Source organism: Venturia canescens, chromosome 4 (genome assembly GCF_019457755.1).
Source record: "Venturia canescens isolate UGA chromosome 4, ASM1945775v1, whole genome shotgun sequence".
NCBI classification, from domain to species: Eukaryota; Metazoa; Arthropoda; class Insecta; order Hymenoptera; family Ichneumonidae; genus Venturia; species Venturia canescens.
Window position 1 is genome coordinate 22,452,889 of NC_057424.1, and position 12,339 is coordinate 22,465,227.

The 12,339-nt window shown below is 35.4% G+C and overlaps 4 protein-coding genes across 5 annotated transcripts; 2 read left to right on the forward strand and 2 right to left on the reverse strand.

Annotated features, from left to right (window-relative positions):
* The first annotated feature begins 13 nt into the window (after nucleotides 1-13).
* LOC122409617 (3-oxoacyl-[acyl-carrier-protein] synthase, mitochondrial) lies at nucleotides 14-2,457 on the forward strand. The gene is made up of 3 exons (XM_043417329.1): nucleotides 14-209; nucleotides 913-1,293; nucleotides 1,520-2,457. Exons 1-3 carry the CDS (start codon nucleotides 14-16, stop codon nucleotides 2,260-2,262), a joined length of 1,320 nt encoding a protein of 439 aa, XP_043273264.1. The 3' UTR covers nucleotides 2,263-2,457.
* A 215-nt stretch (nucleotides 2,458-2,672) lies between these two features.
* LOC122409616 (gametogenetin-binding protein 2-like) lies at nucleotides 2,673-7,807 on the reverse strand. Of its 2 annotated transcripts, XM_043417327.1 has the most exons (11): nucleotides 7,628-7,807; nucleotides 7,233-7,396; nucleotides 6,423-6,613; nucleotides 5,874-6,017; nucleotides 5,521-5,733; nucleotides 4,968-5,340; nucleotides 4,666-4,830; nucleotides 4,427-4,522; nucleotides 4,086-4,343; nucleotides 3,320-3,754; nucleotides 2,673-3,184 (listed from the first exon to the last, which is right to left on the reverse strand). In XM_043417327.1, exons 2-11 carry the CDS (start codon nucleotides 7,320-7,322, stop codon nucleotides 3,008-3,010), a joined length of 2,142 nt encoding a protein of 713 aa, XP_043273262.1. In that variant the 5' UTR covers nucleotides 7,323-7,396; nucleotides 7,628-7,807; the 3' UTR covers nucleotides 2,673-3,007. The 2 variants fall into 2 exon arrangements, with proteins under 2 accessions (XP_043273262.1, XP_043273261.1); XM_043417326.1 differs by having other exon boundaries at nucleotides 7,233-7,806.
* Nucleotides 7,808-8,408: 601 nt separating this feature from the next.
* On the forward strand, nucleotides 8,409-11,044 carry LOC122409621 (neuferricin). Its single transcript, XM_043417344.1, has 4 exons — nucleotides 8,409-8,898; nucleotides 9,188-9,328; nucleotides 9,443-9,629; nucleotides 9,766-11,044. Exons 1-4 carry the CDS (start codon nucleotides 8,616-8,618, stop codon nucleotides 9,950-9,952), a joined length of 798 nt encoding a protein of 265 aa, XP_043273279.1. The 5' UTR covers nucleotides 8,409-8,615; the 3' UTR covers nucleotides 9,953-11,044.
* tant (tantalus) lies at nucleotides 10,872-12,335 on the reverse strand. Its single transcript, XM_043417348.1, has 3 exons — nucleotides 12,091-12,335; nucleotides 11,792-11,956; nucleotides 10,872-11,498 (listed from the first exon to the last, which is right to left on the reverse strand). The coding sequence occupies exons 1-3, from the start codon at nucleotides 12,111-12,113 to the stop codon at nucleotides 11,078-11,080; spliced, it is 609 nt and encodes a 202-aa protein (XP_043273283.1). The 5' UTR covers nucleotides 12,114-12,335; the 3' UTR covers nucleotides 10,872-11,077.
* Nucleotides 12,336-12,339: the final 4 nt, after the last annotated feature.

Here is a 12,339-nt window from a genome sequence, read left to right on the forward strand (position 1 = left end):
CGAAGAAACAAATATGCCTGTCGGTGGTCTGAGCAGAAAACTATCGACCTTGAGTGGAAGGTCGAATAGACGAGTTGTCATCACAGGAATCGGTATCGTTTCTCCTCTGGCCGTGGGGACAGAAAACTCTTGGGGAGCACTCATTTCTGGGAAATCTGGTTGCAAAAGTCTTGAAGAACCAGAATATGGAAAATTGCCCTGCAGAATTGGTAAGGATAATCATCTGCATGATTGAAAAGAATAAAAACCGTGAATTCAAATTAACTGTAAAAAACAGTGTCAAAATTTTGTTACCATATTCAGACTTTCCTTTAAATGTCATTAAAAAAAGTCATTAGTTTTAAATACCACTTCAAAAGTTTTAGTTATTGGCAAAAGTAATTTGGTATTTATACTGAATTGTTTACAATCGTTGATAATTTTATACTTTCCTCAAAAACGTTTGAGAAATGTTTTATCGTCTATAAAGCTCAAACTGTATTCTCCTATTTTTTTATTTTATTCAATGATCTACTTGAATCTATCTACTTCAGCAAAAACATTTGTTAATTGAGTTTTGTGACTAAAAATCTTTGACAGGTTAATACTAAACAGCGCTATAAACCATATCGGTTGTATGACGTAATAAACAATTTTATCTATAAATAATATATTTCCATATTTTTCTAAATTCCTCTCACGTTTACAGGCACTGGCGGATTTTCACGTGGCCAGTCGATCACTGCAATTTGACGTTTTCGAGATTTACTCAATATTTTTGTTTTTCAAAATTCACTACACTTATGCCTCGCTCTGCTTGGCATTTGTACTCGAATTGAAAATAAAAAACTGATTCAACGCGCAGTAATGTCCTGTTTCGAGGCTGCTGTTGAACGTTGAAGGGAGATAATTTGGCAAAGTGATTTATTTCAGCCGCTAAAGTGCCAAAAGGCAATGGCCCTACGGAGTTAGAGTTAGAAACGCACTTTTCGAAAAGCGAATTACGAACGATGTGTCCAGCAAGCGCGTACGCGTTGATCGCGACCGAGGAAGCTCTGAATGATGCTAAATGGATGCCGAATGAAGAATCTGACAAAAGAGACACCGGAGTCACCGTCGGTGTCGGAATGATTGACCTCGCCGACGTTTGCACAACTTACGAGCTACTGAAGAAAAGTTACAGCAAAGTCAGCCCTTACTTTGTACCAAGAATCCTTCCTAATATGGCCGCTGGGCAGATTAGTATCAAATACGGATTCCGTGGGCCAAATCATTCGGTATCGACGGCTTGTGCTACAGGGGCGCATGCAATTGGTGAGTTTCTGAAACATCGGTCATCAGGCCTCAAAAAAACGAGTACAATGATTAGCATGATTTCGGAATAATAAAATCCTTTCATAATTATCCTTCGGTATTGTTTCAAATTGAGAGCTTTCGATGACAGTTTGAAAGCACTGGTCGCTATCAAACTTCATAAACAAAAACTTTAAAACTTGAATCAATTTTACTTTCACACTCGTAAAAGTATTTCCTTTTCCAGGCGATGCTTTCCGTTTCGTGCGTAGTGGTGAGGCGAGTGTAATGGTATGCGGAGGTGCAGAATCCTGTATAAGTCCACTGGCCATAGCAGCATTTTGTCGTTTGCGTGCATTGAGTACAAGAAACGAAAGTCCAGAGGAAGCAGCCCGTCCTTTCGATAAAGACCGAGATGGTTTTGTCATGGGGGAAGGTTCGGCGATTCTGGTGCTTGAAGAATTAGGGCACGCAGTGGCCCGTGGGACAAAAATTTACGCTGAAGTATTGGGCTACGGTTTGTCGGGAGACGCGGTGCATTTAACGTCACCGAGCGAAGACGGGACTGGGGCTATTCTTTCAATGGAAAGAGCGTTGAGAGACGCGAGTGTTGAAAAAACTGAAGTTACTTACGTAAATGCTCACGCGACTTCAACTGTCCTCGGTGATGCCGTCGAATTAAAAGCGATTGACTCAGTTTTCGGTGAAAACAGCAAAAATGTTTGGGTCTCGAGCACCAAAGGAGCCCACGGCCATTTACTTGGTGCAGCGGGAAATCTCGAAGCTGCTTTTACCGCACTTGCGATTGATCGAGCTGTTCTACCGCCTACTTTAAATCTGCATAAACTCGATTATCAAGGACATTTAAAATTCGTTCCTAATAGCAAACGAGATTGGATCACCAATGATCAAAGACGCGTTGCTCTAAAAAATGCATTTGGTTTCGGGGGAACCAACGCTTCACTTTGCTTCGCCCAATTCATTCCGTGACCGATTTTTTTCAAATCCGTTTTTTATCTAACGTGTACCAATGTCGATTCGTTCCGTTGATTTTTCTATACTGTCTCAGTACTTTATTAAAATTAAGTTTTATTGTCTTACGGAAAAAGAATTTTGAATTGTAAATACTGTTGTCCCTTTTGATAGATTTTATATTAAATAAAATATTTCATATTAGTCCAATTACAGATGCTTACAAAACGTTCATTCCCCGTTTAATAACATTCATTTGTGTAAGCCAAATTCTTTTGTAAACTTCATTCAATCCGAAAAATCATCTATTATTGTTTGTGGTAAAATCGAAAATAATGTCAAATATGATTTTTCGACTGCCCATGATAAAATCGAAAGATTACAATCATTTATAAAAGGTTCTTGTCTTAAAAAAATAATTAGTTTTCTTTAAACGTCCAACGATATTCCTTTAATCACATTGCGAAGACCATTTCGTCGGTCGTCGACGATCAACAATAATTGTTCGCAAAATAGTACATGCTGTTTATATATACCTATGCACACAAACTTATGTATGCATACATATATATATATATATATAGATATATCTGTATGTATATAATGGTCCATGTGTTTTGGCATGGACCGTAAGATTCCTCCAGTGGCAGTAAAATAAGTAAAAAAAGGGATACTGGATCGTGGAACATTGTTTTCCTCATGATTGTTTTCTTCTCCCGTTTCTCTTGTTTTGAGTTCGTCGTCATTCGAGACAATGTATAAATTAATGACGGGGAATGGATTTGTAATGACTGCACAAAATGGCAAAACGTTTTCTCAAAGTTTGTCGCAATTCTTGTCGCTTCTCGATAACTTGGCACATACGTGATTGGAATTCTTTGACTTCCTCGGCCGGAATATAACTCTCTTCGTTGCCTTCGTCCTCGGATGAATATCCTTCCTGAGACATTAAGAAAGAATAACAGGATTAATATTTAAACGGCTGTTCATATAGGAAGTAAATATAATTTCGGATCTTCATACGTTTCCTTCAATTTCTGTACTGAGGTTTCATTCAATTTTATTGTTCGCTTACCTCGAGCATTTGCGTGAGAGTGAGTCCGTGAGAAGCTTTCCCCGTTGTTTGTTCCCGAAATAAAAATATATTGGAGTTGGAATGAACGAGTTTATGGTGGTAGTTGGAATCGTGACAATCCCCTTCGTCCTGATTGCAACAACTTTCGCTGCACGCTAATTCCGATCCTTCCGGCGTACTTGGCAGCGACGAACTGCTGATATTGTGCTCGGACGAGTATCCACAGTCTTGAGATGATTGTTCGCTTGAATCGCGTCGATTTTTCGATGCTACGTTCGATATTTTATTCAAGTCGTCGTAACGCTTTTTTGTTTCCATCCACATACTGAAACGTTTGCTAGGACGTCCCAACCAGGCATCCATTATTTCTTTGTCCGAAGGTTCCTCAAATTCTTCCCGTATCATCCATTCACCGTCGCGTTTCTCGAATAAATCCTGCGGATATATCCCAACATGGATGATTTTTTTTTCTCCAATATGTCTTTTGACGAAATTAACTCTTTTGCAAAAATTTTGAAAAATCATTTGATCCGGTATTCATGAGGATTACGTATGTGGAGAAAATATGAAAAAAATATTTCACTTTTTCACCTCTGGAAGACTCCAAGAGCTGAGATCAAAAATGGCGTTAACGAATTATATCCGATCATGTGACAACGATAAACGTGACTCTAATGTTGATAGCTCGAGTTCGATTTTAAAGAACGCTGAACAGATTAACCACCATTTAAATACACGGAGATAAAATAATCTTGATTTTGTTTACCTTACACTCCGGACACGGCTCAAAAGACACATCGACACTCGACACACTCTTAATCCTATTATTAATTATTTCCAAATTATGATGAACACCACCTCCGGTATCATTTCCCACGATTTTTTTCTCGCCGACGTTTCCGTCCGAGGCCTTTAGTGACCTTGGGAATGATGTTTCCGTTTGTGATTGTTCTCGAATCAATTCCCTCGTACAATCAGGACACTCACAAGTCTCCAGATCTTTTTTATTTGTGCCAGAAGTTTTCTGGAATTACCAAAAATATTAATAAGATTCTTCAATTGACAATCATGAGAAATTTTTTCATTGTTTATCACAATGATATTTACTTCTTGTCGATGTGTCGTATTTTCGTTCGTTTTCTTCGAATCGGAGCAAATCGCACATTTTTCTTCGTTGATAGCTTTGTTCGTTTCCTCCAAACACTAAATTGAGAAAAAATATTTGAGATCAAGAGACGCGGTAGCGGCTCGACGCCAAGTATTAATACAAGTTACGTGCGAATGCCAGATTTCACGAATTCAAACATCGCCGATGATAATTCTTATCAATTTAAAATCATACGCACTTCGCACGAATTTTCTTTTTCATCGCTCTCGTAACGGCGTTCCTTTTTCTTCTTGCGCTTCAATCGTAACTTTTCTCGTCGTTGTTGCTTCGCCAGTTCTTCTCGCGTAAGTTCCTCATAGAGGAGTTCTAATTGAGTTATTCCCTGTTTTACCTCAACGGCCATCTTTAACAATCGATCATTTTATTGATTTATACGAAATTAATTAATGCGAATGCGGTTACATGTTCGACAATGAATTTGAATAATTTTTAACTTTTTTCAATTCCCAATGAAATCGAGAAAAAAAAATTGATAATCACCTGGAAATTCCGAGAAAGTGCATCTACAGCGACGGCTGCCAAAACTCGACAAACCGTTTCCTCCTCACGAAGTCGTCTATGAACGCGATGCAATCTCTCAGAGACGCAGATACCAAGACAAGTCAAAACTTCTTCCTGCGCAATTTCCAACGTTTTTGCGTGTCTCTCGCGTCCCATTAATTCTGGCTGTGCACGTTCTATTATCGCGCTAATGTAATCGGTATTAGTCGGCAAATGAATATGTCGCTCCGGTATGCAACGTTTGATTCCGGCATAAAGGGCAGGCACGTAACCCTTCTCTTTGGCTGGCTCCGGCTCAGTTGTCAACAACGACGAAGCCAATAAAACTTTGGTTCTACATTCACCACAAAACCTGAAATTTTACAAATTTGTTTTTTTTGTCAATCATTTAACATTATTCGATAATATTTCTATGCATTCTAGCTGTATTTTCGACTTTTTATGCAGAGTGCGATTTTTTAATGAATTGCTCGTGAAAATTGAATTTTTCTATGAAATTCGTTTATGATTGAAAGCGTGTTCCATAATTTACCGGTGTTTTCGCAAATAAGTGTCCAGCGTCGCTTCCAGACTTTCGTTTTCCACGAGAGTTACTTCCTGACGACACGCTGGCTTCATACAATCCCAGACTTCTCGCCAAGCTCCCGAGGATGGCCGCATTCTCTGTATTTCTAAAGAATGAAGGGCACATCTTCTGGATTTTTTACTTCTTGGCTGACGTTCTACAAGGTTGCTCAACTTGGTGCTGCAAAACAACGAGTTTGGTTAAGATCATCGTACATTTCAAATAATGACCTTTGCACTTAAGAAATTAACGTAAATATAAACTTATTAATTTTCATATAAACCGATAATGAGATTGTTGGTTAATTGATAACGAGTTACCTATGCCCCTGCAACATTGTGCAGAGCAGTTGAGGTGACTCCAAAATCTCATCCTTTATCGTGAGTAAACCGTCAGCTGTTATTACCAAAGGATCCAAAGCAGGATGAGCCGATTTCATCAAATCATAGAACAATCTCTCAACGCTGAGAAGTAAAATAACATTATAATTAACATTTATTCACGCAGGAAATTGGAAAAAAAATATTTTTTTCAATGCAACTGAGAATGAACATTCGCAAATTAGGGGGTCTTCAAAATTTTGAAAAAACTATCAACACGATGGGAAACTAGATTTATCGATATCACAGTGTCGTCTGTTTATGTCAAAGGCTTAAAAGACGATAATTACAAATTCTTAATAGTTTGAAAACCTGCTGTATCATTTTATGCGATATGACTACATTTTTTTCAGGGCAATTGAATTTTTGCGTACTTGTAAAACCTTCTAGATTGGATTAAAATACTTCCATAATGTTTTTCTCATTTTCCTCCATTATTATTTAATAATTTTGATAGAAATAATGATTTTTCAATTGATTTCACTTCACCTTCGCCTACAGCCAACGCAAGGGACTGCTTGACCAAGAATTGCCAACATATCTTTGCAGGTAACTTCGAAAGAAGCTTTAATCTCTTCCTTACTTAAAATGTCCAATTTTTTGGTGAACTCTTCCAACTGTTTCCCTCTGACCAAAGGATTGTCTGACACAGCTCCCAAATTATTTAAATCCATAATCATCTGTAAATAATGATTTTTTTTTCAAATATCCATTTTCCATTTGCTAGATAATTTTTCATATTGGAGGAATACATCAATTGAAAACAGATAATTAAAAAACATTCGTGTCACTTTAAATAGGATTCAATGTATCAATTGCAATAATGAGAACATTTTTTTGTGATAATTTCTTTCTGATATTTGCTCCAAATGAATTGAAGAAAAAAATTGCAAAACAAACGAAACTTTTTTAATATACTCAAGAATCCCATGATATGGCTCGAAAATTATATCAAGAAAAATGATTCATTCGATTCTCCTTACGACGTTAATTGTTTACGAGATGCTTTATTTTTGCTTAACAAAAAAAAATTGGAGCAGCAAGATAATTCGAAAAGATTTTAATTTATTCGGAGCATAAATAAATACGATTAATCAAATAGGAGTATGCAGATTGTGAAGAATACATTTGTTTAGGTTATAGCAGCACCCTTGAGTGCTTAATCAGCATATCATGTCCCGTTACAACAGCAGGCGTCCCTCTTCGGAAAAAGGACGTTTTAATGTAAATTAGAGATAACCAATAATGGAGAAAAAAGATTTTTGGTCGAAAAAATAAAACGAAACATGAGATACCGACCGTTAAATTATCATCGATAATCAATGGCATTTGTCTCGGCGTCAAATTAACCGGGTGGTCACTACGCCATATATCCACGAGTTTCGCCATCGTAAACGCAGTTTTCTTTCCCTGGTTATAAGCCGCGGTTTGTGCCCGCCCAATAGTCCTCGTCACTCGTCACACTGCGTTTTGATATACGATATATATATATATATTATAGAAACACAGGGGGTTTGAGTCCCAAAATTTCCCCCTCTCCCGAACTGCGAAACGTGTATATCTTATTTGTTTAACAATTGATCGAATATATTATTTCGAACGTATTTACAGTCAACGCGTACTAATGCTTTTCACGATGTTTTTCTTAATGTAAACACGTTTTATTCGGTCCTTTATTTTATTATATTAATCACCGTTATGTCACGACGATAAAATACAGAATTTATTTTTTACACGTTAAAGAAGACACGATCTTTTTGGATGTACTTGATGTAGGTACCACACCACGTCTATTCTGCCATTTGCAACGGGTAATTTTCACTCCCGACTTCCGTTCCGTAGTTTCTCACGCGATGTTACATTCCCATTGGCTATGCTCCCGTTTTATACTTCCGGCTGAGATATTTCTTTAAACACAAAAACTTTTTTGAAATTATATTCGCATTGTCATACAACTTCTGTGATTCCAGAGATTTCTTTTTTTTTAAGGTAGTCATAGTTGCGAGAATTCGTACGCTTTCTTAAATTTGATATCGCTTAATTACTAATTGATAAATACATTAATTGTGATCTTTAAAATTTTTATACGCACGAGTATATTTTGTATTTGGATGGAATGAAGAACTAGCATAATAATTCTCATATATAGTTATTTTCCAAAAAATATCTAATAAATGAACTATTCATTTTTTGATCATTGATTGTTTCCCACAGTAATTTATTTACAAGTAGTTCTTATCTCAAATGACAAGTCAGATCACAAGCAAGATTTCCAACCTCAAAAAAAATATTTCATATATATTAAACATTACCACATTAAGGTCAAATCAGCATACATGAAAATAACATTGTTGTTAAAATTTAGAAAAAATTGGTTTTGCCAAAAAGTTTACCCCAAATGAGTTGTCATTTGTAAGAAAAAATTTGCAATCATAATTTTTAACGGTACTTAAGGATTTTATATATCGCCATGATATGTGATAATTGCCGAACTGACTTCAGCATCAGCGTTTGTTATCGTCCATATGCAGTCCATGTGTAAAATAACCTTCTTGACAAAATAATCTGTTTGACACTTCAGATGATCGAATTTTACCCGGTTGTTCAAAATTAATTCTAAACTACAGAAAACGAAATCGCTCGTCATTTTTTTTTCGAGTATTTTTGAAAGTTGATGAAAGAATGGAGCAAAAATATGTATGGTTTGCAGTGTTGTTGGCAATCTGTTATCAATTGTACACCAATGAAAAACATCGAAATTTTGTTGAGAAAATATTGAAAGGAGAGTTTGACATTTTTCCAACGAGTCAAAAGAAAATTGGAGAATCATTGATCACTGACAACGAGCTAAAGAAGTACAATAACCTCGAAAATGGTTTATACTTGTCTATTATCGGTAATATTTTCGACGTGACTGCAGGGGCTAAACATTATGGGCCTGGTGCAACTTATCATCTTTTCACTGGTACAGTTTCTCTGATATTCATTCACTTTATTGAAATTAAAATTTCTACAATTTACTCATTCCTATGTATGTGGCCAATTGATTCCCTAAATGAAAATCAAATATTGTATTTGAAAAACAGCATTAACAAGAAATATTAATTTTTTGTCATAACAATAATAAATTTGTGTTGATTATTAAAAAATAAAATGACATTTACAAAATGCTCCGTTTTCATTTTTATTCATAGTTTATTATTGGTAAAAATTTTTCTATTTTATCATTGACCTGTTTTGATGTTGTGAACTAGGAAGAGACGCTTCTTTGGCATTTGTCACTGGTGAATTTGAGGAAGGATCCTTGTCTGACGATATATCCAGCTTATCCAATTTGCAATTGAAGTCCATCAAGACTTGGATCAAGTTTTACAATGAAAATTATATTTACAAAGGTATGGGATTAGTGTGGAACCTGCGTGAGCATGTAGCAATCTTGTTACTAATCTTCTATATTTAAGTAATGTTCGGTCAATTCGTTGTTTATCATCATTTTTTGATATTTAAAGGAAAACTCATTGGAAGATATTATGATAAGAATGGTAATCCAACAACGGAATATGAAACATTCGAAGCAAGAGTGAAACTTGCAGAGGATGAGCAAAATAAGGAAGAGGAAAAAATGAAAATGTTTCCACCTTGTAACGTTGAGTGGAAAGTTGATGTTGGAACAAGAGTTTGGTGCACGCAACAAAGGTGTTTCTTTTGACAAGAAAAATTTTCATTTAAATTCACATTATTTTCTATTTCTTTTTGAATTGTCGACTATGAAAAAAATCTTAGTCACTATGTCTTGCGAATAGACAAATGTAACTGTTGTTTTTTTATCCAGTGGCGGAATTTCGAGGGAATGGGCGGGAGTACCTAGAAAATATTTCGAAGGTGTGGATCAAGGAAAACAAAGATGTGCCTGTGTAAATTTGGGGAGCAAAATCTACGAAGAGAACGAAGCGAAATTTCGTGAATACGACAGATGTCCGAAGCTATCTGAATCTTGCACAATACCGACGCACGATTAATCAATATTAGACCAAATATAAAACATCAAGTATTAATCAACCGTATGTCCATTCATAGAGAAGTTCTGATGAAAAAGAATTTTTGCTAGAAGAAAAAATTCTAGGAATAAGAAAATTTTGTGATCAAGCAAGTATTAAGCTTAAACAGCGCAAAAAAATATGTAAATATACACATAGCTCATTACTTTTCGACTGTAGCCTACAGGCTTGGATCAAGGGTTAAGTTGCCCATTATTTTCAAAAGAAATGGGTTATGCATAAAGACGTCCTCCGAATTTTAACTATAAATAGAGAAATCCGATGGCTATAGGAATTTTTAAGATTAAGTTTTTCCATACGAGCTCTATAAAGTTTAAGCCTTCGTATGATGCGGGATCTCTTTTCTCTAATTTTGTATTTTTGAGAAAAGAATCATTTTTTATTCAAAACGATGATCGAATTAGCACCTTTTTTTTTTTAATTACGATTTTTACCAAGTTTGTCTGTTTTTGAAATGCTGCTGGGGCAAACATTTTCGATATAGATGGCTCAAACTTTTCATCTATGCATCCTCTATAACTGCCTATACTTATTTTTATAAACTGGCAAATTCCTTTTTATACACGGCTTCTTGGAGCTAATTGATTTTTGAAAAATCGCGGCTCCCCTTTCGAAAACTATTGCCCCGTCAGCATTTCAAAAATACGCGAAATTTTATAAAAATAGTGAAGAAATGTTAAATTTATCGAGTTTTCATTTGGAGTGAAAAATTTCTTTTTTTCTCAAAAATATAAGAAATCGTGGGAAGTGTTCAACTTTTAAAAATTTCAAAAATTTTTACAATTATCATCAGGTCTTTTTAGGATCAGCCCATATTTGGAGGGTCGTTTTTTTTAATAACCTTTTTTTTTTAGAGAAAGACAGTGTTCTAATCGCTGACTCAAGCTTAAATTCAATTTTATTTTATTACTAGGGAAATTTTGTTACATTAGAGTTATCGGCTAAAGCAAAGACGCACCTTTTGTGGCATAAAGATGTTCTGTTTATTACACTATTTTTTTGTACCCCAACATCCTTAAAAAAATACTCATTAAAGTTAGAACGAAAAGGATCCTATGACTCAGTCTTAATAAACAAATACTTATTTTATTGTCTTAAGCTACATCGACGTATGGCGTCAAAAGGATTTAACACTTGCGATAGTGGTTTTTTATCATCCGCTATTTCAGTAGGTTCTGATCTTATTAAATTCAGTTTGTTGATAAGAGTTTGCATAGATACCGCTCTATGCTTGGTAAGGAATTTTGAGCCAAATATTCGCTTTACTCTAGCTCGCCTTTTCTTTATTTTGGCGTTGTTCGGCTCACTCTGGAAATGTATCATTCTTTTGAATCTCTTGGCACTCATCATTACTGGAATATCTTCAGCTACATCTTCGTCCGGTGCTTCAAATATCGTTTCCAAATTGTTTGCAGTTTTCCTTACGCTTTTATCTAAATAATAATTCTTCACATCTTTTTCATCCTCCATCTCAGCCGCTGACCGTTTTTTTGGCCTCAAACTACATCTGGATCATAAAATTTTTTTCTGTCAATTTTTTCAATTATTGTCCTCTTTAAATTGCTCAGTTTTTAACTATCAAGGATGGAACAAAAATTAAACGACAATGAAATTCAACTTTCCAATTCAAGCTCAATTGGTTTGCAAAAGTGCTAACATTCAACCATAACAACCAAAAGATTTTCTGTCAAGATATACTGTTTTTAGTACCTGTAAGTGTTTGCAAATCTTCAATAAGATATGCATTTTTAATCCTGTAGATAAAGGAGACAAACAAAATGTTTTTTAGACAATTTTTACCTTCTATTTCGAACTTCTGGATTTTCAGGTCTTCGTATTCTTCTTCGAAGTAACATTTTTTGAGGAGACAAAGTGTCAGTATTGCAAGTGCTTGCAGTTACAGTCAACATTTCTAAACTGGCTACAACATCAGGTAAATTACCTTCCGTGCCAGCTATTACTTCCCTGCAAAAAAAGAACGAAACCGATTTTTATAAAAATCAGATTTACAGTTAACTTTTGCCATGAAATTTCAATAAAGTAATATAAAATAACGGTCGATAAATGTCAAATGGAAAAGTTATCGAATTTACACTCACGCCGCTGGGTTTTCTTCGGCCATCGCTACACAGCGATTTTTTTGTCCTGCATATACTTCCAATCCCTCGTTTCAAGTAATCTTAACTCGATTTATTTACGTTTTTAATAATTGTTCAATACATTGTTTCGTTGAACGTAAAAATCTATGGGGATGTTCTGGAAAATCGTATATAAAACTTTTGGAGAAAGGTTCTTGTTCCCTTTTTGCCTTTTTCCTTTATTAACCACTATGGCTATCTAGTGGGGGT